At 65.3% G+C, this 25,345-nt stretch overlaps 1 protein-coding gene across 2 annotated transcripts; it reads right to left on the reverse strand.

The window, feature by feature from the left end:
- KDM5C (lysine demethylase 5C) lies at positions 1–25,336 on the reverse strand. Of its 2 annotated transcripts, none has more exons than XM_082300436.1 (27): positions 24,419–25,336; positions 22,335–22,412; positions 22,109–22,231; positions 20,214–20,384; positions 20,002–20,133; positions 19,783–19,906; positions 19,010–19,188; positions 18,775–18,933; positions 17,349–17,468; positions 16,003–16,161; positions 14,892–15,073; positions 13,805–13,967; positions 13,614–13,733; positions 12,375–12,569; positions 10,667–10,848; positions 9,581–9,705; positions 9,342–9,489; positions 8,120–8,216; positions 7,328–7,686; positions 6,889–7,027; positions 6,197–6,376; positions 5,510–5,644; positions 3,965–4,489; positions 2,999–3,056; positions 2,301–2,500; positions 1,170–1,355; positions 1–472 (listed from the first exon to the last, which is right to left on the reverse strand). In XM_082300436.1, exons 1-27 carry the CDS (start codon positions 25,034–25,036, stop codon positions 464–466), a joined length of 4,866 nt encoding a protein of 1,621 aa, XP_082156562.1. In that variant the 5' UTR covers positions 25,037–25,336; the 3' UTR covers positions 1–463. The 2 variants fall into 2 exon arrangements, with proteins under 2 accessions (XP_082156562.1, XP_082156561.1); XM_082300435.1 differs by having other exon boundaries at positions 2–472; positions 20,002–20,136.
- Positions 25,337–25,345: the final 9 nt, after the last annotated feature.

Raw genomic sequence — 25,345 nt, forward strand, 5'->3', positions numbered from 1 at the left:
TAAAAAAAAATCATAATACAATAAAATAAGGCCCCCCCACCCCCGCCCCGCTACAAAGAGCTTGAGACTTGTTAGTGTCAGCGGGGGGAGGGGGGGGCAGGGGGGCCCCAAATCCGCCCCCCCCCCCGCCCCCACCCCCCCAATCCTATAAAAAACCCGGTGTGGGGGGGGTGGGGGGGCTGGCCCTGCTGTGCTGGTTGGGGCCCCCCCTCCCCGGTGCGGGGGGGACCCCCGGACCCCCACCCGTGTGTGGCCCACCCCCCCCCGGGGCTGAACGATACAAAAGAAACAACTCAAATAATTACATCGCGGGGGGGGCGGGGCGAGGGGGCAAGGGGAGAGCTCCCCCCCCCCCCAGATCGGGGAGCTTGGGGGGCCCCAGGGTGGGGAGGGGGCCCGGCGTGGCCCCCCCAGTCCATCCCCACCGCCGTCAGGCGCGTCCATCCGAGCTGGGGGCTCCGCGTCACGAGTCCTGGGGGGACACAGGGGACAGGGCTGGGGGGACAGCCCCAAACCCCACGGGCAGCCCTCCCCCCCCTGCACCCCATAACCCCAGCGCTCCCTGCCCCAAACCCTCTCCCCTGCACCCCAGAACCCTCCCGTGCCCCTCCCGGAGCCCTCTCACCCCATAACCCCACCATGGACTTCCATAACTCTTCCCTGTACCCCATAAAGCCCCCCCAATTCTCCTCCAGGGCCCCCCTCTCACCCCATAATGCTCCCAATAAACCCCCATGATCTTCATAAACCCCCTTCAACCCTGTCATTCCTCCCTGTACCCCATGAAACCCCCCAATTCTCCCCCCAATAAACCCCCTTGATCCCCCCATATCCCCGTAACTCCCCTTCAACCCCACAACTCCCCCCTGTACGCAATAAACGCCCCAATTCTCATTCTGGGACACCCTCTCACCTCATAATCCCACCACGTACCCCCTGTAACCTCCTCCATCCCCACAACTCTCCCCTGTACCCCATAATCCCCCCTTAACCCCCCTCAAACCTCTCTCTCCCCCCTGCTCCTGGGCCCCCCGAATTCTCCTCCTGGAGAATCCCCCCCATGTACCCCCACAACTCCGCCCCGTACCCCATAAACTCCCCAATTCTCATCCAGGGACACGTCTCACCCCACAATCCCCCCAGTGACCCAGCCTGTACCCCACACTCACCCCCGGGGCCTGGGGGCCGGGTGCGGGGCTGTCCCGGGGGTCGCCCCCCTCGGGCCCCCGACTCCTCTTTGGCTCCAGCTCCTCCTTGGCCAGGGGGGGGAGGTCCCCCCGCTCCGCCCGGCGCTTCCGGCGCTTTTCGGGGTCCCGGCCGCGGGCGCGAGCCCCCCTACGCTCCGCCTGCTCCAGCTGGGGAGGGGGGACACCCCATCAGTGACCCCAAAGCTGGGAACGGGGGGCTGGACTGCCAGGGCGGGGCAGGTTTGGGGTCCCCAGAGCGGTTTGAGGAGGTGGAAGAGGGTGAGGGAAGCAGTGTAAGGAGGCGTTTGGGGTTCCTGAGGGGTTTTGGGGACCCTCACTCTGAGGACTCGGTCAGGAAAGGGGCAAAGGAAGGGCACGGGGAGTGTTCTGGGGTCAGCAGAGGGGATTCTGGGGACCCCCAACTTGAGGAAGAGGGGAAGAGGAGCTGCATGGGGCCGGTCTTGGGGTGTCTGAGGGAATGTGAGGGCATCAGTAAGAGCTTTAAGAGATACTTGGGGGCAGTTTTGGGGTGTCCAGCAGAGGTTGGGGCAGTTCTGGGGCTCAAGGGAGATGCTTTGGGGCAGTTCTAGGCTCCTCAGGGTGCTTGGGGAAAGTTTTGGAGTCCTAAGGACAATCTGGGGTGCCTTAGAGGGTTTTGGGGTGGGTCTGGAGCCACCTGGAGGAGTTTGGGCCAAGTTTTAGGGTCCTGGAAACGCTCTGGAGAAGTTCTGGGGTGGTTTGAGGGGGGCCTGAGGAAGCTTTGGGAGGGTTCTGTACTCCCAGGGAAGGTCTGGGGGTTCTGGGGTGGATTTGGGGGTTCTGTGTCCCTGGGGAGGTTTGGGGGGTTCTGGGTAGAGTTTGGGAGGGGTTCTGTGCCCCCAGGGAAAGTTTTGGGGTCTCTGGGGTTGGTTTAGGGGGGATTCTGTCCCCCCAGGGAGGGTTTGGGGGGTTGTGTCCCTGGGTAGGTTTGGGGGTCCCTGGGGCAGTTTTGGGGTCTCCAGGGCAGTTTTGGAGGGCTCTGTGTCCCTGGGTAGGTTAGGAGGTCTCTGGGGCAGTTTTGGGGGCTTCTGGGGCTGGTTTGGGGGTCCCTGGGGCTGGTTTGGGGTGCCGTACCTCGAGCAGCAGGCGGAACAGGGCCAGCGGGGGCGGGCGCGTGGCCTGCAGCAGCCGCCAGATGCTCTGGGCCTCGTCCAGCGTCACCTCCAGCAGGTCCCCCTCCATCATCAGCTCCTCCAGCGGCCGCCGCGTCCCCTCGGACAACTCCAGCACCGGCCCCTGCAGCCGCGGCAGCGCCGCGCTCAGCGCCTCCAGCTCTGCGGGGACACCACGGGGACATCGTGGGGACACCACGGGGACAGGAGGGGACACAGGGGGAGCTCAGCGCCTCCAGCTCTGCAGGGACACCACGGGGACATCGTGGGGACACCACGGGGACAGGGGACACAGGGGGAGCTCAGCGCCTCCAGCTCTGTGGGGACACATCATGGGGACACCGTGGTGACACTGGGACATCGCTGAGATGCCATGGGGACACTGGGACATCGTGGGGACACCACAACCCTGGGGGGACACGGTGTCACCTGGGGGACACAAACATGGCCCAGGGACAGGCTGGACCCTCCAGGGTATGAAGGGGATCACAGGGGTGCCACGGGATCTGCCAGGTTCGTGTGAGGTCCCTGGCTCCCAGGTGGCCCCAAGGAACCTCACAGATCCACAGGGCCCCCCAGCACCCCCTGAGCTCCCATGGGATCCCCCCGGGTGGGATCTGGTGGATCCCAGCGGGTCCCCAACCCCCTGACCCCGCTCACCTGAGGGCAGGGGCCCGTTCTTCTCCGGGCTGGGGGCATCCCCGTTCTCCACCGACACCTGGGGGGGAGCAGGGAAGGTGTTTTGGGGGGCTCAGCCTCTGCCAGCCCCAAAACCAGCCCCAGAACCCCCCAAATCCACCCCCCGTAATGCCAAAACCTTCGCTGCAGCCCCAAAACCTGCCCCACACCTCTCCACTGCCTCCCAGACGCTTCCACCTTGGTCTGCTTGTTGCAGCTCACTCTGCGCAGGGGTCTGACACCCCAAATCGCCCTAAACCCCCCCGAATTCCCGTACCTTGGTCTCTGCTCGTTGTGCCTGGCCTCGCGCAGGGGTCTGACACCCCAAAACCCCCATAAATCCCCCCAAAACCCCCAACAAATCCTCCAGTTCTCACCTTGGTCTGCTCGTTGTGGCTGGTCTTGTGCTGACACCCCAAAACCCCCATAAAACCCCCCAAACATCCCCCAATCCCCACCTTGGTCTGCTCACTGAGGCTGGCCTCGCGCAGAGGTCTGACACCCCAAATTGCCCCCAAACCTTCCCAAATCCCCCATAAAACCGCCAAAACCTGTCTGCTCACTGAGGCTGGCCTCACTCACACAGGGGTCTGACACCCCAAATTCCCCCCAAAACCTTTCTAAATTGCCCCCAAAACCCCCAAAACCCGCATCTTGCCTCACTCACACAGGGGTCTGACACCCCAAATTGCCCCCAAAACCTTCCTAAATCCCCCCTAAGCTCCCCAAAACCCACACCTTGGTCTGCTTTTGTTGAGGCTGGCCTCACTCACACAGGGGTCTGACACCCCAAATTGCCCCCAAAACCTTCCTAAATCCCCCATAAAGCCCCCCAGCCCCACACCTTGGTCTGCTCATTGCGGCTGGCCTCACTCACACAGGGGTCTGACACCCCAAATTGCCCCCAAAACCTTCCTAAATCCCCCATAAAGCCCCCCAACCCCGCACCTTGGTCTGCTCGTTGCGGCTGGCCTCGCGCAGGGCGCCGTCGCTGTCCCCGTGCAGCCGGTGCCGCAGGGCCGCCAGGCGCTCCAGGGGCCCGGCCACGTCGGGGGACGCCAGGAGCTGGCGTGCGCGGTCCTGCCAGGTGATGGCCCGCTCGGTGAGGCACTGCAGGGCCTCGCCCTCGGGCAGCCGCACCGGCAGCTTCTGCAGGGCCACCAGCAGCGCCAGGATGGTCTCGAGGCGCGGCCGCCGCGAGCGCTGGCACAGCGGGCACAGGAACTTGGCGTCCCACTCCCACCAGGCCGGCGACGGCTTCTGGGCGCCCAGGCGGGGCCAGGCCACGCAGGAGCCGTGGAACCAGTCCCGGCAGAGCTGGCACTGCAGCATGCCCGGCCCCGCCGGCTGCCCGCACACGCAGGACGGCGGCCCCGGGCCCGGCAGCGGCGGCGCGGCCTTCTGGGCGTTGGCGTGGCGGAGCCGCAGCATCCCCTCCTTCTCCTTCTGCTCACCCTCCTTGAACGCCACGATCTGGGGGGGACAGCAGGGGGTGAGAGGTGACAGGGATTGGGGTCACAGCGGGTGAGAGGTGACAGGGATTGGGGTCACAGCGGGTGAGAGGTGACAGAGTTTGGGGGTCACAGGGGGTGAGAGGTGACAGGGATTAGGGGTCACAGGGGGTGAGAGGTGACAGGGATTGGGGGACAGCAGGTGACAGGGATTCGGGGTCACAGGGGGTGAGAGGTGACAGGGATTGGGGTCACGGGGTGAGAGGTGACAGGGATTGGGGATCACAGGGGGTGAGAGGTGACAGAGTTTGGGGGTGACAGGGGGTGAGAGGTGACAGGGATTGGGGGACAGCAGGTGACAGGGATTTGGGGTCACAGGGGATGAGAGGTGACAGGGATTGGGGGTCACAGGGGGTGAGAGGTGACAGGGATTGGGGGACAGCAGGTGACAGGGATTCGGGGTCACGGGGGTGAGAGGTGACAGGGATTGGGGTCACGGGGGTGAGAGGTGACAGGGATTGGGGTCACGGGGTGAGAGGTGACAGAGTTTGGGGGTCACAGCGGGTGAGAGGTGACAGGGACTGGGGGTCACAGGGTCTGCTCCATCCTCAAACCCTTGAATGCCATGATCTGGAATGGGGAGGAAATCAGGAATGCGAGAGGTGACAGGGTTTGGGGAATCACAGGGTGTGCCCCATCCCCAAACCCTTGAATGTCATGATCTGGGGGGTGTGAGAGGTGCCAGAAATGGGGGGGTCCCAGGGTGTGCCCCATCCCCAACCCCCTGAATCCCTGACCTCGAGCAGGGAGGAAATCAACAATGTGAGAGGCGACAGGAACTGGGCAAATGTGGTGCCCCCTGGCCCAAACCCTGGAACACCCCAATGTAGGGGCAAAGAGGAATGCGAGAGGGGACAGGAACTGAGGGGAGCGTAACCAGCAACGTGAGAGGTGACAGCACTGGTGGGGACGTGGTGCCCCCCACCCCAAACACCCCGATCAGCAGGGACAGGAGCAGGGGGTCCCGCTGGGGTGTGCTCACCACAGCGCCGGGGTCCCGCAGGTCCTGCGCCGACAGCCCCAAGCTCTCGGCGTCCAGCCGGTACAGCCCCGGCTCCTGCCGCCACTTGAGCCTCTTGCTGCTGTCGGAGCCGGCGTCGGCGCAGGGACACAGCACCTGCGGGAGGGGACAGCGGGGGCTCAGCGCCGTGCCAGGGACGTGCCAGGCTTTTTGCCTTTTCTTTTGGTACGGCTTTATGTGTTCTCGGTATTGGTAATGGAGGTACTCGTAACTTTTTAAGCCTGATAGCTGAGCACAGTGCTGGTATTCTGCTGGGCCACAAAAGCAAACATCCTAAAGGCCTCACAGTTAAACGCCTTACACTACCTTGAGAAACTAAGGTTCTCCCTAAAACGCGTTCTGTAAACTAAAATAAAGTCCACCTGCAAGAAAATACTTTAAAATTTAAAGGTATCGCGCCCTTCATTAAGCCTCTCATTAGAAAATCTTCGTCAAACGTGCTGACTTGCAAAGCCTGCAGAACTGCACACGGATTCACCGTGCGGCGCCTCGGCGCGCTCCACCTCGACAAACTCTTACACCTGAAAAACCCTATAAACACCGAGGTAAAAACCCTTTTATCCCTTAGCCGCGTCCAGCTCTTAATTCTAAGACCACAGAAAAGGCACGGCCAGGACCCCCCCGTGCCCCCCAGCCCCCCACACCCACCTCGAGCAGGGTGTAGCAGGAGTTCTTCTTGAGGAAGGTGCGGGAGGCCTTGTCCCGCCAGGAGTGCGCGGTGCCCACCTGCACCTCGAGCTGCCGCAGCTCCTCCAGCCGCACCGGCAGGTCCCGGCCCACGGCCACCAGCCCCTCCAGGTCATCCAGGCATGGGTAGTGGTCACCGTTCTGGGGGGGACACGGGTCAGCCAGGGCTGGCGTGGGAATGTGGGGAGTGGTGGGGACAGGAATGGGATGAGAGAGGGATGTGGGGATGGATGGGGACGTGGGAGTGGGGGGATTATGGGCAGGACAGGATGGGGGCACGGTGCAGGGATGTGGCAGGGACATGGCAGGGACAGGATGGGATGGGGACATGGCAGCAGATGGGAGGTCCATGGGGACACGACAGGGATGTGTAATGTCCAGGATGCACAGGGATGGGGACAGGGACATTGAGGCGTCCAGGGGGACAGGATAAGGACACAGGGGTGCCCAGCTGCCATAGAGGACAGGGAGAGGACACAGGAGGGTCCAGTGTCCACAGGGACAGGACAGGACACAGGAGGGTCCAGTGACCACGGGGACAGGACAGGACACAGGGGTGTCCAAGGGGACAGCGCAGGCACTCAGGGGTGTGCAGTGCAGGGGTTGTGGGGGTCCGAGGCCTCCTGGCGTGCTCGTGGGGGTGCAGAGCCCACCTGGATCTCCTCGACGTCAGCGATCCAGGCGCGGGCCTTGGCCAGGGCCTCCTTCAGGGCCTGGATGTTGGGCAGCAGCGCCGGGATGTTCTCGGCCTCCTTGATGATGGCAGCCAGCGTGGCCGGGGGGTGCTTCTGCCTGCGGGGGTGTCAGAGCCAGGCACCCCGAGACCCCCGACACCCCAGAGACTCCCCCTGACACCCCCAACCCAGGGCAGGAAGCTCTGAGGAGCGGTCGAACGCCGAACCTTTATCCCCCTCCCCATGGAGTCACCCCCAGCCCCTTTATCCCCTCCTGGGCACACGGGGCAGTCTCCAGCCCTTCCCCCCCAGCCCCTTATTCCCCTCAGGGGACACAGGGCACAGCCCCCCCCCTCTCCCCTCTGAGGTGCAGCCCCCAGCCCCCCATCATCCCCTGGGGAGGGGTCTCCCCCCTGACCTGGCCTCGAGGCACATCTGGGCCTTCTCCTCCCAGCGCTGGGCAATGGTCAGCAGCTCCTGCAGCTCGGCCATGGCCACATCCACGGCGGGGCTGGGGGCCACGGTGCGGCCGGCCTGGATGAGGCCACGCATGACGGGCAGGGGCACGCGGGCGCGGGGGGAGCGCAGGGTGGCCGTCACCTCCTCCAGCCACGCGGCCTGGGCCAGCTGCCGCTCCAGCCGCCGGCCCTCGGGCACCTCCACGCCCAGCCGGGCCCCCCGCTCCAGCAGCTCCTGCAGCGTCCCAGGGGCCGGGGGGGGCACGTCCAGAGCCGCCCGCGCCTCCGCCTGGAACGCCTCCACCCGCTCCAGCAGCGCCTGCGGGGGACACAGGGTCAGGGACAGCCCCAGACACCGGGGGACAGCCCTGAGACATGCAGGGACAGCCCTGGGATACCATGGGACACCCCTGGGATGCTGTGTGACAGCCCTGGGAAGCTGTGTGACACCCCTGGGACACTGTGTAACACCTCAGAACACTGTGTGACACCCCTGGGACACCATGTGACACCCCTGGGACACCGTGTGACACCCCTGGGACACACAGAGACAACCTCAGGACACCGTGTGAAACCCCTGGAACACCGTGGGACACCTCAGAACACCGTGTGAAACCCCTAGGACACTGTGGGACACCTCTGGGACACACAGAGACAACCCCAGGACACCCCTGGGACACACAGAGACAACCCCAAGACACCGTGGGACACCCCTGGGACACACCTGTGACACCCCAGGACCCCCGGCCCACCTGCACATCCCCGATCTGGTGCATGACACAGGGCAGTTGGTTCATCTGCTCCAGGAACGCCCGCAGCTCCTCCACTGTCAGCGCCGGCGCGGGGACCCTGTGGGGACAATGGGCACTGCTAGGCACTGTGGGGACCCTGCGGGGACAGCGGGCACTGCTGGGCACTGTGGGGACCCTGCAGGGACAATGGGCACTGCTGGGCACTGTGGGGACCCTGCGGGGACAATGGGCACTGCTGGGCACCAGGGGGACGTGGGGACAGTGGGCACTGACGGGCACCAGGGGGACATGGGGACAGTGGGCACTGACGGGCACTGCAGGGACATGGGGACAATGGGCACTGCTGGGCACTGGGGGGACGTGGGGACAGTGGGCACTGCTGGGCACTGCAGGGACATGGGGACAGTGGGCACTGCTGGGCACTGCAGGGACGTGGCGACAGCGGGCACTGCAGGGACATGGGGACAGCGGGCACTGCTGGGCACCGGGCGGACACGGGGACAGTGGGCATGGCAGGGACGTGGGGACAGCGGGCACTGCTGGGCACCGGGGGGGACAGTGAGGGGAGGGAACGTGGAGGGGGATGGGGATGTGGAGGGGATGGGACGGGCACATGGAAACCCTACGGGGAACAGGATGGGGACATGAAGGTGTCCAGTGCCTATGGGGACAGGACAGAGACATCAGGGTGTCCAGGATGCACCCATAGGGACAGGATGGGCACACAGGAGTGTCCTTAGGGACAGGATGGGCACACAGGAGTGTCCAGTGTCCTTAGGGACAGGACGGGCACACAGGAGTGTCCAGCACCCATAGGGACAGGACAAGGGCACACAGGAGTGTCCAGTGTCCGTAGAGACAGGACGGGCACACAGGAGTGTCCAGTGTCCGTAGGGACAGGACGGGGACACGGAGGTGTCCAGGACCCACAGGGGACAGGACGGGCACACAGGAGTGTCCAGCACCCATAGGGACAGGACGGGCACACAGGAGTGTCCAGTGTCCGTAGAGACAGGACGGGCACACAGGAGTGTCCAGTGTCCGTAGGGACAGGACGGGGACACGGAGGTGTCCAGGACCCACAGGGGACAGGACAAGGTCACAGGAAGCACAAGAGGGACACGAGACCGAGCAGGTTGAGGCGATGGGACGGACACACAGGGCGAGGGAGCCAGCATGGGGACAGGCTGGGGCCACTCGGGGACACTCTGGGGACACTCACCCGGTCTCCTGGGAGCTGATGAGCCCCAGGGCCTCGGACACGCAGCGCTCGGCCTGGCCCAGGCAGCCCTTGAGCCGGTGCAGCAGCTCGTTCTCGGGGAACTTGCGCTCCCGCGCCTCCGACTCCAGCGCCCGCAGCTCCTCCAGCGCTGGCCGGGCACAGCCGGGGGGTCAGGGCCGGGCTCCGAGCCCCCAGACCCCCACTGAACCCCCCCAGGACCCCCCAGGACCCCCACTCACTGCGCTTGCGGCCGTCCTCCACCTCGAGGGCGATGCGCACCTTGTTGGCCCAGGTGTCGAAGGACTCGGCGCGCACCTTGAGCTTGTGCAGCATGGCCGGCAGCTCGTCCAGGGTGTAGCGGTACCTGGGGGGGCTGGGGGTCACTGGGAGTCCCCCTGTGCACCCACGACCCCCCCAGGGTATAGACAGGACCCCCAGACTGAGCCCATGGGCTATAGGGGGGATTCTGGGGCGGCTGGGGGCAGACAGTGAACCCCTCACATCAGCAGGAACAGGGGATGGAGCCCCCAGGCCGTGGCCGTGTCCCCCCCTCCTCTCCCCAGGACACCCCGAGACCTCCAGCACCCCCAAATCGTAGCCAGGACTCCACCCAGGGTCACGCCAGGACCCGCAGCCCCCCCAGCTCAACCCCGTGTGTGTCCCCAGGGTCACATCAAGGGCCCCAACACCCCAGAACCCCATTCCCACTCTTACAGACCCCCGCAAGCCACCCCTGTGTCCCCTCCAAGGGCACACCCAGGTCCCCAGCCCCCCTTACAGAGCCCTAAACCACCCCTCCATCCCCCCCAGGGGCACACCCAGGTCCCCAGCCCCTCTTACAGCCCCCCAAACCCACCCCTCCATCCCCCCCAGGGGCACATCAAGGCCCCCATCCCCTCTTACAGCCCCCCAAACCCACCCCTCCATCCCCCCCAGGGGCACATCAAGGCCCCCAGCCTCCCCAAACCATCCCTGTGTCCCCCTCAGAGGCACAGCAAGGCCCCCAAACCCCTCTGCCAGCCCCCCCAAACCCCACCCCCACCCTTACAGACCCCCACAAGCCACCCCCGTGTCCCCCCCAAGGGCACACCCACATCCCCAGCCCCCCCATCCCCTCCAGGGATGCCCCCACATCCCCTTCCAGGGGCACACAGACACCTCCACTCTCCCTAAAACATCCCCGCATCTCATTCAAGGGCACATCAGCCCCCCAAACCCACTCCCATCCCCTCCTACAGCCCCTCTAAACCACCCTGGGGCACATCAAGGCCCCCAGCCTCCCCAAACCACCCCCGTGGCCCCCCCCAGGAGCACAGCCCCCCCACCTGAGGTACTGCTTGCTGCGGGGGCACTTGCAGAGGTCGTCCATGTGGTAGAGGCAGACGAGGCCCTGGGGACAGTCGTAGCAGGCCAGGGCTGACAGGAAACACGTGGTCTTGCACTTGTCACACTGGCGCTCATCGTCCGGCAGCAGCTCGAAGGCCTCGCGCTCCGCCTCCGTGATGCCCTGGGGGGGCAAAAAAATGGACATCAGACCCCCCCCCCAGGAGTTTCTGGGGTGCCCCCAGCACCCCCAACCCCCCTGCAATCCCCTGAGGGGGACTAAAATTCTCTCAGACTCGTCCTAATACCCCAAACCCCTCCATGATGCCCTGGGGGATGCATAGAAATGTCCCTCAGACCCCCCCACGGAGCTTCTGGGGTGCCCCCAGCACCCCCAACCCCTTCCTGATCCCCTAAGGGGAACTAAAATTCTCTCAGACTTGTCCCAGAAGCTCCAACCCCTCCTGTTCCATCTCTGTGATGCCCTGGGAGGACACAGGAATGTCCCTCAGACCCCCCCACGGAGCTTTTGGGATCCCCCAGCAGTGCCAATCTGTGTCCCCCCCCCAGCTGACCCTCACCCTGCTCCCCACGGAGCTTTTGGGGTCCCCTCAGCACCTCTGTAACCCCCCAGAGAGGCATAAACACAACCCTCAGGACACCCTAAAACCTTCGGAACCCCAGCAGTTCCAACCCCTCCACAACCCCCCACAGGGACCAAACACGACCCTCAGGTCCCCCTCCCCAGAGCTTCTGGGGTGCCCCCAGCACCACCAACCCCTCTGTGACCCCCTGGGGGGGCACGAACATGACCCTCAGACCCTCCTAAAGCATTTGGGGTCCTCCTCACCCCCTCTGTACCCCCGTGAGGAGGCACAAACACAGCCCCCAGACACCCCTAAACCTTTTGGGGTTCCCCCAGCATCCCCAACCCCTCCATAACCCCCCCGAGGGGGTCAAACATGACCCTCACCCCTTACCCAGAGCTTCTGGGGTGCCCTCAGCACCCCCAACCCATCCACAACCCCCAAGGGGACCAAACATGACCCTCACCCCCTCCCCAGAGCTTTTGGGGTTCCCCCATCACCCTCAACCCCTCTGTACCCCCCTGAGGGGGCCAAACATGACCCTCACCCCTTACCCAGAGCTTCTGGGGTTCCCCCATCACCCCCAACCCCTCTGTACCCCCCTGAGGGGGCCAAACATGACCCTCACCCCTTACCCAGAGCTTTTGGGGTGCCCTCAGCATCCCCAACCCCTCCATAACCCCCCTGAGGGGGTCAAACATGACCCTCACCCCTTACCCAGAGCTTCTGGGGTGCTCTCAGCACCCCCAACCCATCCACAACCCCCCTGAGGGGGTCAAACATGACCCTCACCCCTTACCCAGAGCTTCTGGGGTGCCCTAAGCACCCCCAACCCCTCTGTACCCCCCTGAGGGGGCCAAACATGACCCTCACCCCCTCCCCAGAGCTTTTGGGGTTCCCCCATCACCCCCAACCCCTCTGTACCCCCCTGAGGGGGCCAAACATGACCCTCACCCCTTACCCAGAGCTTCTGGGGTGCCCTCAGCATCCCCAACCCCTCCATAACCCCCCTGAGGGGGGCACAAACACGACCCTCACCCCCCAACCGCAGCTCCCCCTGCCCCTCTGTACCCCCCCATTTCTCAGGGCACCCCCCACCCCCCGTTTCTCGGGGTGCCCCCACCTTCTCCAGCAGGGCCTTGCGCAGCTTGCGCTCCTCCTGCACGAGCACGAACATCTCCTTGTGCACGGCGGCCGCCAGGTTCAGGTCCAGCTTCTCGGGGCTCGCGGCCATCTTGCAGATGAGCTCCTCGTGCGAGAAGACGCAGTAGCGGCGCAGGCGCCGGTAGTGCTCGATGCACTGCCTGCCTGCAGGGAGCTGCACGGGGTGTCAGGGGCCTCCCCAAAACCGGGAGCAGCCCTAAACAAAACCCCAAACCCAGCTGGGAGCACCCCCATGGCTGATCCTAACCCTAATCCTGAACAGGGCAGTGCTCGATGCACTGCCTGCCTGCAGGGAGCTGCACGGGCTGTCAGGGGCCTCCCCAAAACTGGGGACACCCCTAAACACAGCCTGAAACCCAGCTGGGAGCACCCCCAGTGCTGATCCCTCAGACCCTAACCCTGGACCAGGTAGTGCTCGATGCACTGCCTGCCTGCAGGGAGCTGCACGGGGGTGTCAGGGGCCTCCCCAAAACTGGGGGCACCCCTAAACACAGCCCCAAACCCAGCTGGGAGCACCCCCAGTTCTGACCCTAACCCTAACCTAACCCTAATCCTGAACTGGGCAGAGCTCGATGCACTGCCTGCCTGCAGGGAGCTGTGGGGGGCGTCAGGGGGCTCCCCAAAACTGGGGGCACCCATATACACAGCCCCAAACTCAGCTGGGATCAGTGCTGATCCCTCAAACCTGGAGAACCTAACCCTAACCTAACCCTAACCTAACCCAAACCCTGGACCAGGTAGTGCTCGATGCACTGCCTGTTTGCAGGGAGCTGCACGGGGTGTCAGGGGGCTCCCCAAAACCGGGGGCACCCCAAAACACGGCCCCAAACCCATCTGGGGAAACAGCCCTGAACCCAGCTGGGACCCCCAGTGCTGACTTTTGGCTTCTCCTGTCGTTCTTCCAGAGCTTCCACCCCCAAATTTTACTGTTTTCCATGAGGTTTTTCTCATTGAGCCCCACAGATAACTCTGTGCCCCCACAGATATTTCAGAGCCCCTCCCGGTACATTCTGTGTCCTCCTGGATTTGAGGTTCTCCTGCTGTTCCTTCAAGGCTTCCACCCACAGATTTCCCCGTTTCCCTCGATTTCTTTTTCTGCCTTCCCCAGGTTTTTTTCTGTTCATTCCCCCAGACATTCTGTGCCCCCCCAGGTACATTTTGTGCCCCCCCCGGGTATTCCAGAGCCCCCAGTGCTCACCCAGTCGGCCGTGCAGAAGTTGACGGCCTCGGCGAAGTTGTAGCCCTGGTTGAAGCCGCTGTGGTAGGCGCGGGGGAAGGTGATGACGAACTCGCCGGCGCATTGGTTGGTCCGGACCACCTGGGGGGATACAACCGGGGTCAGAGGGGGCTGACAGGGCCAGGAGGGGCCGGGAGACACCTCCAACTCACAGGGACGCCGTGGGCCATGAGCGTGTTGGGGTTCATGAGGGTGACGAGCTGGTGCAGGAGGTCGGGCTGGCTCTCGAACAGCTCCGGCGTCAGCTTCTTCATCACCTCCTCCAGGTGCTCGGCCGCGAACGACGGGACCCCGTACCACGTCTTGGGCTCGCCCCTGGGGATGGGACAGCCCAAAAACCTCCTCATCACACCCTGTACCACCCCAAAACCTCCCTATGCCACCCCAAAAATCTCCTCATCCCACTCTCTACCACTCCAAAGCCTCCCTATCCCAACCCAAAAACCTCCTCATCCCACCCCAAAATCTCCTCATCCCACCATGTTACACCCCAAAACCTCCCTATGCCACCCCAAAAATCCCCTCATCCCACCCTCTACCACCCCAAAACCTCCCTATGCCACCCCAAAAATCCCCTCATCCCACCCTCTACCACCCCAAAACCTCCCTATGCCACCCCAAAAACCTCCTCATCCCACCCTGTTACACCCCAAAACCTCCCTATCCCACCCCAAAAATCTCATCCCACCCCAAAACCTCCTTATCCCATCCCGTACCATATCTCGGGCTCACCCCTGGGGAAAACAGGGGTCAGGGAACCCCACAAACCTCCTCACCCCATCCTAAACACCTCCTTATGCAACCCCAAAACCTCCTCCTCCCACCCCTACCACAGCCTGGGCTCCCCCCTGGGGCTGTAGGGGTGTCAGGACCCTCCTCCTTATCCCACCCCAAAACTTCCTGCTGCCCCCCAATCACCCCCCTGGCCACCTAAACACCCCCAAAATATCCACATGGCCCCCAAATTCCTCTCTGGCCACTCAAACACCCCCCAAACGTCTCCCTGGCCATTTCAACACTTCCCAGGACACCCAAATGCCCCCCTAAACACCCCAAAATCGCCCCCAGACAGCCCAAAGTCACCCCCAATGGCACCCTAACATCCCAAAGTCACCCCCAGACACCCCAAAGTCACCCCCAATGGCACCCTAATGTCCCAAAATCACCCCCAGACACCCCAAAGTCACCCCCAGACACCCCAAAGTCACCCCCCTGGTCCCCCAGTGCCCCCAGCCCCACCAGTGGAGGTAGTTGATGGAGTAGCTCCAGTGGTCCTCGATGTGCCAGCAGAAGGCCGAGAACACCATGCCCACGTAGAGCCAGGGCACCTTCATGCCCGAGATGTCGGCATTGATGTGGCACAGCACCGACTGCTGCAGCACCGGCATCACGTTCAGGTTCCAGCCGCTGCCCGCGTACTCCTGGCACAGCGGGGACAGCGTCACCGGGGGGGGACAGGGGCACCGGGGGGGGACAGGGGCACCCAACGGGACAGGGGCACCCGGGGGGGGGACAGGGGCACCGGGGGGGGGACAGCATCACCCAACAGGACAGGGGCACTGAGTGGGGACAGGGGCACCCAACAGGGTCACCAGGGGGACAGGGGCACTGGGGGGACAGGGGCACCCAACAGGACAGGGGCACCGCATCACCCCCACAGGGGTGGGGACACTGCATCCCATGGGGACAGGGGACACTGGGTCACCCCCCCCCCCCCCCAGGACAGGGACACCCCCAGGGACAGCAGCACCCTGAGCGTGGGGACAGGGACAATCCCAGGGATGACATCACCCCCACCACAGGGACTGTGGGATGGTGTCACCGCTGTGCAGGGACAGGGACACTCCTGGTGACCATGGGGTGACACTTTGGTGACAGGGACACCCCAGGTACCACAGGGACTGGGACAGCCTTGGGAACCGTGGGGTGACACTTTGGGGACAGTGACCCCCCTGAGAGTGGGCACAGGGACACCCCAAGGGACCAGGGACCACAGGATGATACTTTGGGGACAGTGACCCCCCTGAGAGTGGGCACAGGGACACCCCTAGGACCCACGGGGTGGCCCTGTGGGGTCAGTGCCCTGCAGGGTGGTGGCAGTGATGATGGCAGTGATAATGCCAGTGACCCCAGGGTGGTGGCAGTGCCCCCCAGGGTGGTGGCAGTGATAATGCCAGTGACCCCAGGGTGGTGGCAGTGACCCCAGAACAGTGACAGTGGCCCCCAGGGAGGTGACAGTGCCCCCAGGATGGTGCCAGGGCCCCAGGAGGTGAAAATGCCCCCAGGGAGGTGGCAGTGGCCCCAGAACAGTGACAGTGGCCCCCAGGGAGGTGACAGTGGCCTGTCCCACCTCCTCCTCGGGGGACAGGCGCCGTTTTCCGTCGCGCACGGGGAAGCCGGAGCCGAACTCCTTGGAGTGGATGTCGGCCCCGTACTCCACGGTCACGTCCTCCTCGATGCTGTTCACCAGGCGCCAGAACTCCTTCTCCACCAGCTCCGTGGGCACCATCTGCGGGCACGGGGCTTCAGAGGAGGCAGGGGGGGATTTGGGGGGGTTTGGAGTGAGTTTGGGGGTTTTTGGCTGGGGTTTGGGGAGGAATTTGGAGCCTCACGTGAAGCCATCGGCCTTGAAGGCATTGCCCACCTTGCCTAAAGGAGGGGGGGCCTGGAGGAGCTTGTGGGGTCCAGGGGGAGTCTGAGGGTCTTAAAGGGGTCCAGGGTGGTTTGGGGGGGAGGATTTGGGGGGAGTTCGGGGTGTTTTGGGTGGGGTTTGGGGCAGAATTTGGAGGCTCAGGTGAAGTAGTTGGCCTTGAAGGCATCGCCCACCTTGGCCAAAGAAGGGGGATCAGGGGGGTTCGGGGGCCTGGAGGATTTAGGGGGGCCCAGAGGGCTCAGGGGGTATCTGGGGGTCTCAGAGAAGGTTTGGGGGGGGCCTGTGAGGGTTTTGGGAGGGGTTTGGGAGGTTCACATGAAGTCATCGGCCTTGAAGGCATTACCCATCCTGTCAAAAGGAGGGGACTCTGGGGTTTTGGGGGGACCTGGAGGGGTTTGGGGGGTCCAGGGGGAGACCTGAGGGTCTTAGAGGGGTCCAGGGTGGTTTTGGGGGTTTTTTGGGGGGCTCACATGAAGTCAGTGACCTTGAAGGCATCAGCCACCTCACTGAAGAGAGGGGGATCTGGGGGGTTTGGGGGAATTTGGGGTGTCCAGGAAGGGTCCAGAGCTCTCAGGGGGCTTTTGGGGGGGGTCCATGAGGTTTTAAAGTAATTTGGTAAAAAAATGGCCTTGAAGGTGTCATCCACCTTGCCAAAGTGGGAGGGTCTGGGGGGGTCTGGAGGGGTTTGGGCTGTCCAGGGGGATCCAGGGCTCTCAGTGAGGTTCAGGGTAGTTTTGGGGGCTCCATGAGGGGTTTTGGGGTGTTTACATGGATGAGCACATTGAAGAGATCAGCCTTGAAGGCATCACCCACCTCCCCAAAGGGAGGGAAGCTCAGGGGAGCCTGGGGGGGTTTGGGGGGTCCAGAGGGGTCTGAGGGGGTTTTGGGGGGCTCCCACAGACAGGCAGTCAGCCTTGAAGGCGTCGGCCATCTCACTGAAGGAAGGGAGGTCTGGGGGGTTCAGGGGGGTTTTGGGGATCCAGAGGGGTCTGTGGGGATTTGGGGGGGATCCAGAGGGGTCTGGGGGGATGTGGGATGCTCACGTGGACGGGCATGTTGAAGTAGTCGGCCTTGAAGGCGTCGGCCATCTCGCCGAAGCTCTGCAGGGTGTACTCCCGCGTCGCCTGCTCGAAGCCAAACGCCTCCGGGGGCCGCTTGCACTCCTGGGGGGACACCGGGGGTCAGGGGGGCTTGGGGACATCAGGAGGGGGTCAGGGGACACTGAGAGGGGTCAAGGAACTTGGGGACACCAGGAGGGGGTCAGGGAGCTTGGGGACACGAGGAGGGGGTGAGGGGACACTGAGAGGGGTCAGGGGGGCTTGGGGACACCAGGAGGGGGTCAGGGGACACTGAGAGGGGTCAAGGAACTTGGGGACACCAGGAGGGGGTCAGGGGACACTGAGAGGGGTCAAGGAACTTGGGGTCACCAGGAGGGGGTGAGGGGACACTGAGAGGGATCAGGGGGGCTTGGGGACACCAGGAGGGGACCAGGGGAGCTCAGGGACATCAGGAAGGGGTCAGAGAACACCAAGAGGGGTCAGGGAGCTTGGGGACACGAGGAGGGGGTCAGGGGACACTGACAGGGGTCGGGGGACTTGGGGACAGCAGGAGGGGGTCAGGGGAGCTCAGGGACACCGAGAGGGGGTCAGGGAGCCTGGGGTCACCAGGAGGGGGTGAGGGGACACTGAGAGGGGTCAGGGGAGCTCAAGGACACCAGGAGGGGGTCAGAGGACACCAAGAGGGGGTCAGGGAGCCTGGGGTCACCAGGAGGGGGTCAGGGGACACTGAGAGGGGTCGGGGGGGCTTGGGGACACCAGGAGGGGGTCAGGGGACACCAGGAGGGGGTCAGAGGGGCTTGGGGACACCAGGCAAGGCCCCAGGGACACAGAGGACACTGCACACTAAGTTGGAGGTCCCCAGGGACAGGGAGGGTTGGGGTGCAGAGCTGGGGGTCCCCAGCCTCACAGGTGGGATTGGGGTGTGAGGCAAGGGGTGGGTGTGGGGGTTCCCAGCCCCTCAGATGTGACAGGGGGGTCCCTGACCCCACAGAGAGGGGTCCCCAGCCCCTCAGACAGGACTGGATGAGATTTGGGGGGCCCCCAGATTGGCTGGACCAGGAGTGGGGGTCCCTGACCCCCCAGACAACACAGGATGCGAATGACACTGGGGGTCTCAGCCCCACAGACAGGACTGGGTGAGACCTGGGGGTCCCCATCCCCTCACACCAAACAAACCCCAACCCCTGATCCTCCACGGACACCATGAAACACTGGCAGTCCCAGCCCCACAGATCAGGGGGTCCCTGACCCCACACACAGGCCTGGATGAGATTTGGGAGCCCCCATCCCTCAGACGGGACGGTCCCAGACCCCCCTCGCCCCCCTGGCACGACAGGACCCCACACAGCGGGGTCGTGGGGGGACGTGACGCGCACTGGGGGTCCCGGGGTGCCCCCGCGTGCCCCCTCACCGCCATGACGCATTTGGGGCAGCGCCAGATGCCCTTGGGGATCTCGGGCAGGGGGGGCAGCAGGCAGAAGATGTGGTAATTGTCGTCGCAGCCGTCGCACAGCAGCAGCTTGTCGTCCTCGTCGCCCCGCGAGCAGATCCGGCAGATGTAGGAATCCACCTGAGGGGGGAAAGGGATTTTGCGGGGATCCCACCCCGAATTCAGCCCTGCCCCGCCCCAGGAGCCCCCTACTCACGAACTGGCTGTTGCTGTGGCTGCGGCGCAGCCTCATCGTCATCTTGGTGCAGGGCTCGGGGCTGTGGCGCAGCTCCTCCCGCCCGTCCCGCGCCCCCGGAGACCCCGGGGACCCCCGGGGCTCCCCCGCCGGCTCCTCCTTCACCACCACCGTGGGGGGACACTCGGGGCCCTCCTTGTCTGTGGGGAGGGGGTTAATGAGTAATTTGGGGGGTGCTGAACCATTGGGGGGGTTACAGAAACATTGGAGGGTACAGAACCATTGGGGAAAGGGTCCTGAAAAATAGGACAGGGTCAGAAGAATGGGGGGAGACCCAAAAAAACTGAGAGACAAATGGATTCCGAAGCAATTATGGGGGGGAAGGTGGTCCCTAAAGACTGGGAGGGGGGTGTCTGTCTGCAAAGAATGGAAAAGTCTGTCCACAAACAGCTGGGGAAACGCGGTTCCTAAAGAAGCGAGAAGGACCCATCCCATAAAAGCTATGGGTGCAGGAGAGCACCCTAAAAGAATGAGGAGGAGTACCCAGAAACTCTGGGGTTGTGACCCAAAAGAACACGGCAGGGGAGAGGAGAGAGGAAGGCAAGAGGGGCCCTGAAGAACCCGGAACAACTTTGGGCACCCCAAACTGTGGGTAAAGAGAATGCCAAAAGAAATACGGAGATATACCAGAAACAAAAACACGACCCCAAAAACGCACGGAGTTCCCAGAAGGATTTAGGGGGTCCCAGCCACCCCTGCACCCCCCAAGCCCCCACATGAAGGGTCCCCAATACCTTTCTTCCGCAGGGTCTTATCCTTGGCCACCAGCCCCAGCCCCAACATTTTGGGGCCGGCCCCGTAAATCTGCAGCTTCTTCAGCTCGGGGTTCTTCTCGATGTCCTCCTCCGTGGGCTCAGGCTGCGGGGACAGCGGCATCAGGGGGGTCCCGGGGGGAGGTTTGGGGTGCCCAGGGAGGGTTTTGGGGTGCCCAGGGAAGGTTTTGGGGTGCCCACCTCCTGCTGCAGGCGCTTGGCGCGCCGGCCGTAGCTGTTGAACTTGGAGGGCTGCACGGACTGGCGCAGGGGGATGCTGTGGGGTTTGTACTCCCGGTCTTTCTCCTCGCTCTCGAAGGGCCGCGTGTGGCACTGCTGGAGGGACGGGGACCCTCAGCGTGGCTCGGGGTTAGGGTCGGGGTTCCCCGGCCCCCCCTGGGCCCCGCACTCACCACCAGGTTGGCCCCGGACTGGTACATCTCGTAGGGGTAGATGATGCGCTCGTAGTGCGCCCGCAGCAGCGAGCCGATGTTCTTGCCCGACGGGTACGACAGGCGCTGGGCCACCCGCGCCCACCGCCGGTCCTTGCAGATGGCCTCGTAGCCCCCCTCCTCCATCACCACCTGTGGGGGGACACCGGGCACTCAGGGACACCCCAGAGCCACCCACAGCACTCAGGGACACCCCAGAGCCACCCACAGCACTCAGGGACACCCCAGAGCCACCCACAGCACTCAGGGACACCCCAGAGCCACCCACAGCACTCAGGGACACCCCAGAGCCACCCACAGCACTCAGGGACACCCCAGAGCCACCCACAGCACTCAGGGACACCCCAGAGCCACCCACAGCACCCGGGGACACCCCAGAGCCACCCACAGCACCCGGGGACACCCCAGAGCCACCCACAGCACCCGGGGACACCCCAGAGCCACCCACAGCACCCAGGGACACCCCAAAGACACCCACAGCACTCAGGGACACCCCAGAGACACCCACAGCACTCAGGGACACCCCAGAGCCACCCACAGCACTCAGGGACACCCCAGAGCCACCCACAGCACCCGGGGACACCCCAGAGCCACCCACAGCACTCGGGGACACCCCAGAGACACCCACAGCACCCAAGAACACCCCAGAGCCACCCACAGCACCCAGGGACACCCCAAAGACACCCACAGCACTCAGGGACACCCCAGAGCCACCCACAGCACCCGGGGACACCCCAGAGCCACCCACAGCACTCGGGGACACCCCAGAGCCACCCACAGCACCCAGGGACAGCCCAGAGCCACCCACAGCACTCGGGGACACCCCAGAGCCACCCACAGCACCCGGGGACACCCCAGAGCCACCCACAGCACCCGGGGACACCCCAGAGCCACCCACAGCACCCGGGGACACCCCAGAGCCACCCACAGCACCCGGGGACACCCCAGAGCCGCCCGTGCCCACCACTGGGCCCCGTAGCCCCAGTCCTCCATCACCACTGGTGAGGGGACACCGAACACCCCAGAACGCCCTGGGGACCCCCACGCACCTCACTGGGAGAAGAGCCACATTAAAGGGCCCCATCCCCCCCAAATGGGAACACACCCCCTCTGGGGACAGTTAACTCCCCCCAATGGGAACGTGCCCCCTCACAGAAGTAATTAATCCCCTGATTAGAAAATGTTCCCCCAATGGGAACAACTGCCCCCCTAAACAGGAGCAATCCCCCAGGTGGGGGTAATTACCCCCCTCAATAAGAAAATATCTTCCAAAACAGCAAAATACCCCCCCAGAAAACAATGAGACTCATAAAGAGGAAAATACCCCCAAGCAAGGCAATTAACCCCCCTAAACGAGAACATATTCCCCACAAAGGGGCAATTTCCCCACTGACAGAAAATACCCCCCCAAGGGGAACACTGACCCCCAAAATGGCAAAACACCCAATTTCCCCCTGCTGGGGGGGAGGAATAACCCCCTAAATGGGAACACACCCCCGATGGGAACAATCCGCCCCCCCCAGAGGCTAAGATAACCCCCCAGGGGAGAAAATTACCCCCTAAATGGAAATACAGCCCCAAAGGGAGACAATTAATCCTCCGAAATGAGAGCACGACCTTCTTGGAGGCAATTACCCACCCTCCCAATAAAAAAGACACCCCCAGAGGAACAATCACCCCCAAGGGGGGGGGGGGGGGCAATTACCCCCCCCAGAATAGGAAATATCCCCCCAGGAGACAATTATCACCGGGGGGGGGCACCTTCCCTAACCTTGCACCCCACCCCAGCGGGGCAGGACCCTCAGGCAGGGGGGGAGTCCCCCAGGGGTGGGGGTCCCCAGCTGCCCCCCCCGTACCTTGCTGAGGCTGTAGAGGTCGAGGATGCGCCGCTCCACGTTGGGGATTTTGAGGGAGGAGCCCTGAATCTCCCAAAATTTGGCGATCTGGTCCAGGTAGTTCAGCTTCACCCGGGTCTGCGCCTGCGGGGGGGGGGGGGAATGGGGAGGCAAAGATGGGGGTGAGAGCTGTGCACACCCCAAAATCAGCCCCAAAAGCCCCCCCCAAGCCCCCCGCCCCACTCACCTCCAGCTCATTGAGCCGCTGGATGCGGGGAGTGAACCTGAAGTTGTCGACCTCGACAGCAAACGGGGGCTGCCAGTCCTGGGGGGGGCAAGGTGGGGTCAGGGATGGGCAGAGGGACACACAGCCCAAATTTGGGGGGTCAGCAGCCACAGGCCCCCTGTGTGGGACAGACAGGGCAGCCCTGGGAGCTCCAGAGGGAAAAAAGGGGGAGAAAACCCCAAATATGTGGGGTGGGGGAGGGGTCAGCAGCAAGGGCCCCCCCTCCATCCTGCACAGGCAGGGAACAACACACAGCCCAAAATCTGAGGGGTCAGCAGCAAGGGCCCCCCCATCATGCACACACAGGGGAGAACACCCAGCCCAAATTTGGGGGGCCAGGGGGGGTCAGCAGCCATGGCCCCCCCAGTGCTGCACAGGGAATACAGAGCCCAAATTTGGGGGGCCGGGGGGGGGGTCAGCAGCCATAACCCCCCCGAGTCCCACACAGGGAATACAGAGCCCAAATTTGGGGGGCCGAGGGGGGTCAGCAGCCATAACCCCCCCCAGTCCCACACAGGGAATACAGAGCCCAAATTTGGGGGGCTGGGGGGGGTCAGCAGCCATGGCCCCCCCAGTCCCACACAGGCAGATCAGCCCTGGTGAAAGGCCGAAGGGGAAGGGGGGGGGGACGACACAGCCCAAATTCGGGGGGTGGGTGCCCTGCACGTGCCCCCTCCCCCCCCAGCGAGGGCCACCCCCGCCCCCCCCCTCGGCGGGGGGACACCCGGGGGTGCCCCGCGGGGCCGGTGACGCCAGCGCGGCCCGGCCCGGCCCTCCCGGAAGCCCTTCCCTCGCCGAGCTGGGGGGACCGGCTCGGCCTGTCCCCCCCGCCCCCCCCCCGGGCCCCCCAAACCGGCCACGGCGACAAAGGGACCCCCCCGCCGCGGGGACAGAGCGCGACCCCCCCAAACAGGAAACAAGCCCGGGAAGGGGGGGGGGGAGGGGAGCGCGGTCGCTGGGGACGGGGGGGCTCGGCCGCCACCTGCCCCCCCCCCCCCCCCCCAGTGCCCCCCCGGGTCCCCCCCATCCCGGGGGGCGCTGCCCGAGCCGGGGCCCCCCCGGAGCGGCCGGACCCCCCCGCGCCCGCAGACAAAGGCTCGGCGCTGGCGCCATATTGGCCGTGTCACTGTTGTTGTTGTGAGGCCGCGGGGGGAGCGCCGGGACCCCCCCCCAGAACCCGCCGGGGGGCACCGAGACCCCCCCGGAGCCCGCGGGGACACCCCGAGTTCCCCGGGGTCACCCCCGGCCCTCACCCCCCCCCCCCCCCCCCCACCGAGCACGAGGGGCCCCAGCGGGGGGAGCGGGGGGGGGGGGCCTGGCCCCCCTCCCCCACCACGAGGTTTGGGCTGTGTAGGACCCCCAAAATCCCGCCCCCCCCCCCCAGGCAGGACCCCCAGCCGGGGGTTACCCCACACACATCGGGGGGGGGATTCACATGCGCTCCCCCCTCGAGCTTATCCCTAAACGGGGGACGGGGGCATTTACCCCCCCCAAGCAGACACAGACCCCCACAGCTGAGGTCTTTCCTCCGCGCCCCCCCCGTGGGTATTTACCCCCCCCCCCCCACAGACCACCCCCCCGAGTCAATAATTGCCCCCCCCCGGGGTATTTCCCCCCGAGGAGCACTGAGGCACCGGGGGGAGGGGGAATTACTCCCCTGGTGGGGTCATTAACCCCCCTAAATGAGAAATTACCCCCCCCCCTCAACTGGGGCGGTCCCGCCCCACGGGGGCAATCACCCCCCAACCAGAAACAACCCCCGAAAGCAATTATCCCCCAAAATAAAAAGATACCCCTCCCGCAGGGAGACAAGCACCCCCTTAAACGGGAAAATACTCCCAAAGGGGGTGAGGGGCAATGACCACCCCCCACAAATTAAGAAAATACCCCACCAAGGAGACAATTCTGCCCCCGGGGGGGGCCACCAACCCCAAACCCACACCCGAGGGACGCCGAGCCCGGCGGGCAGGGCCCCCAGCCCCCCGAGGGACGGGGGTTCCCCACTGCGAGGGGGTCCCGCAGCCCCCCCGGCCCCCCATACTCACGGCGGGGGGTCGGATCTTGCAGATGCCGCTTTTCTCGGCGATCGGGCGGATCTTGGCGATGTAGCCCAGGGGGTCGCTGAACTCGGCCCAGCTGGGCTCGAACACGGGGCACTCCGGGGGGGGCAGAAAGTCCTCGGGGGGCTCCGGCTCGGCCGGCAGCCACGGCGACCCCCAATCCCCGCGCTGCTCCGGGGCGGCCCCGCCGCGGGGACCCCCGAGGGGCCGCCGGGCCTTGTCCTCGGGGCCGGGCCGATCCCCGCCGCGGGCCCCGCGCTCCTCGGGGGGCTTGCGGGGGCTCCGCTCCTCGCCCGGGGGCCGCCCCCCGGGCCCTTTGCCGGGTCCCCCCCCGCCCTTACCCCGCGGCTCGCCCCCGGCCCGGGGGGGGCGCGGGGCGCTCGCGGCCTTCTCGTCCCCCGCCGCTTTGGGGGGCGCGGCCGCCGGCCGGGGGGGCCCCGCGTCCCCGGGGGGCTCCGGCCCCCCCCACTCCGCGCCGCGGCCCCGCTTGAGCTCCTCGTCCCCGTCGGGCGGCGGGGGGGGGACCCACGGCGGGGACCCCCCCGGGCCGGGCCCCCACTCGGCCCAGCCGCTCCCTGCGCGCTGCTGCTCCCCCTCCTCCATCCCTCGCACCGAGGGGAGCGGGGGGTTCCCGGGCTGCCCGCGGGGACCCCCTCAGGGGGCCATGGAGGCCCCGCCGCCCCCGCGCCGCCCCCTCACAGGCCGCGGGCCGCCCCCCCCTCCCCGAGCCGCGGGGAAAGGGGGGGTGAGGACAGCGCCCGCACGCTCCGCCGACCCGCCGGCCCCTCCGCGGCCCCTGTGCCGCCCCTCCGGCCCGTCCGGCCCCGCCGCCCCGCGCTCCGCCCGCCTCACACCCGAGGCCTGCCCGGTCCCCCAGGCCGGGCCGCCGCCGCCGCCATCTTGGATCCTCCT

This window comes from Coloeus monedula, assembly GCF_965178545.1.
Source record: "Coloeus monedula genome assembly, chromosome: 39".
NCBI lineage: Eukaryota > Metazoa > Chordata > Aves > Passeriformes > Corvidae > Coloeus > Coloeus monedula.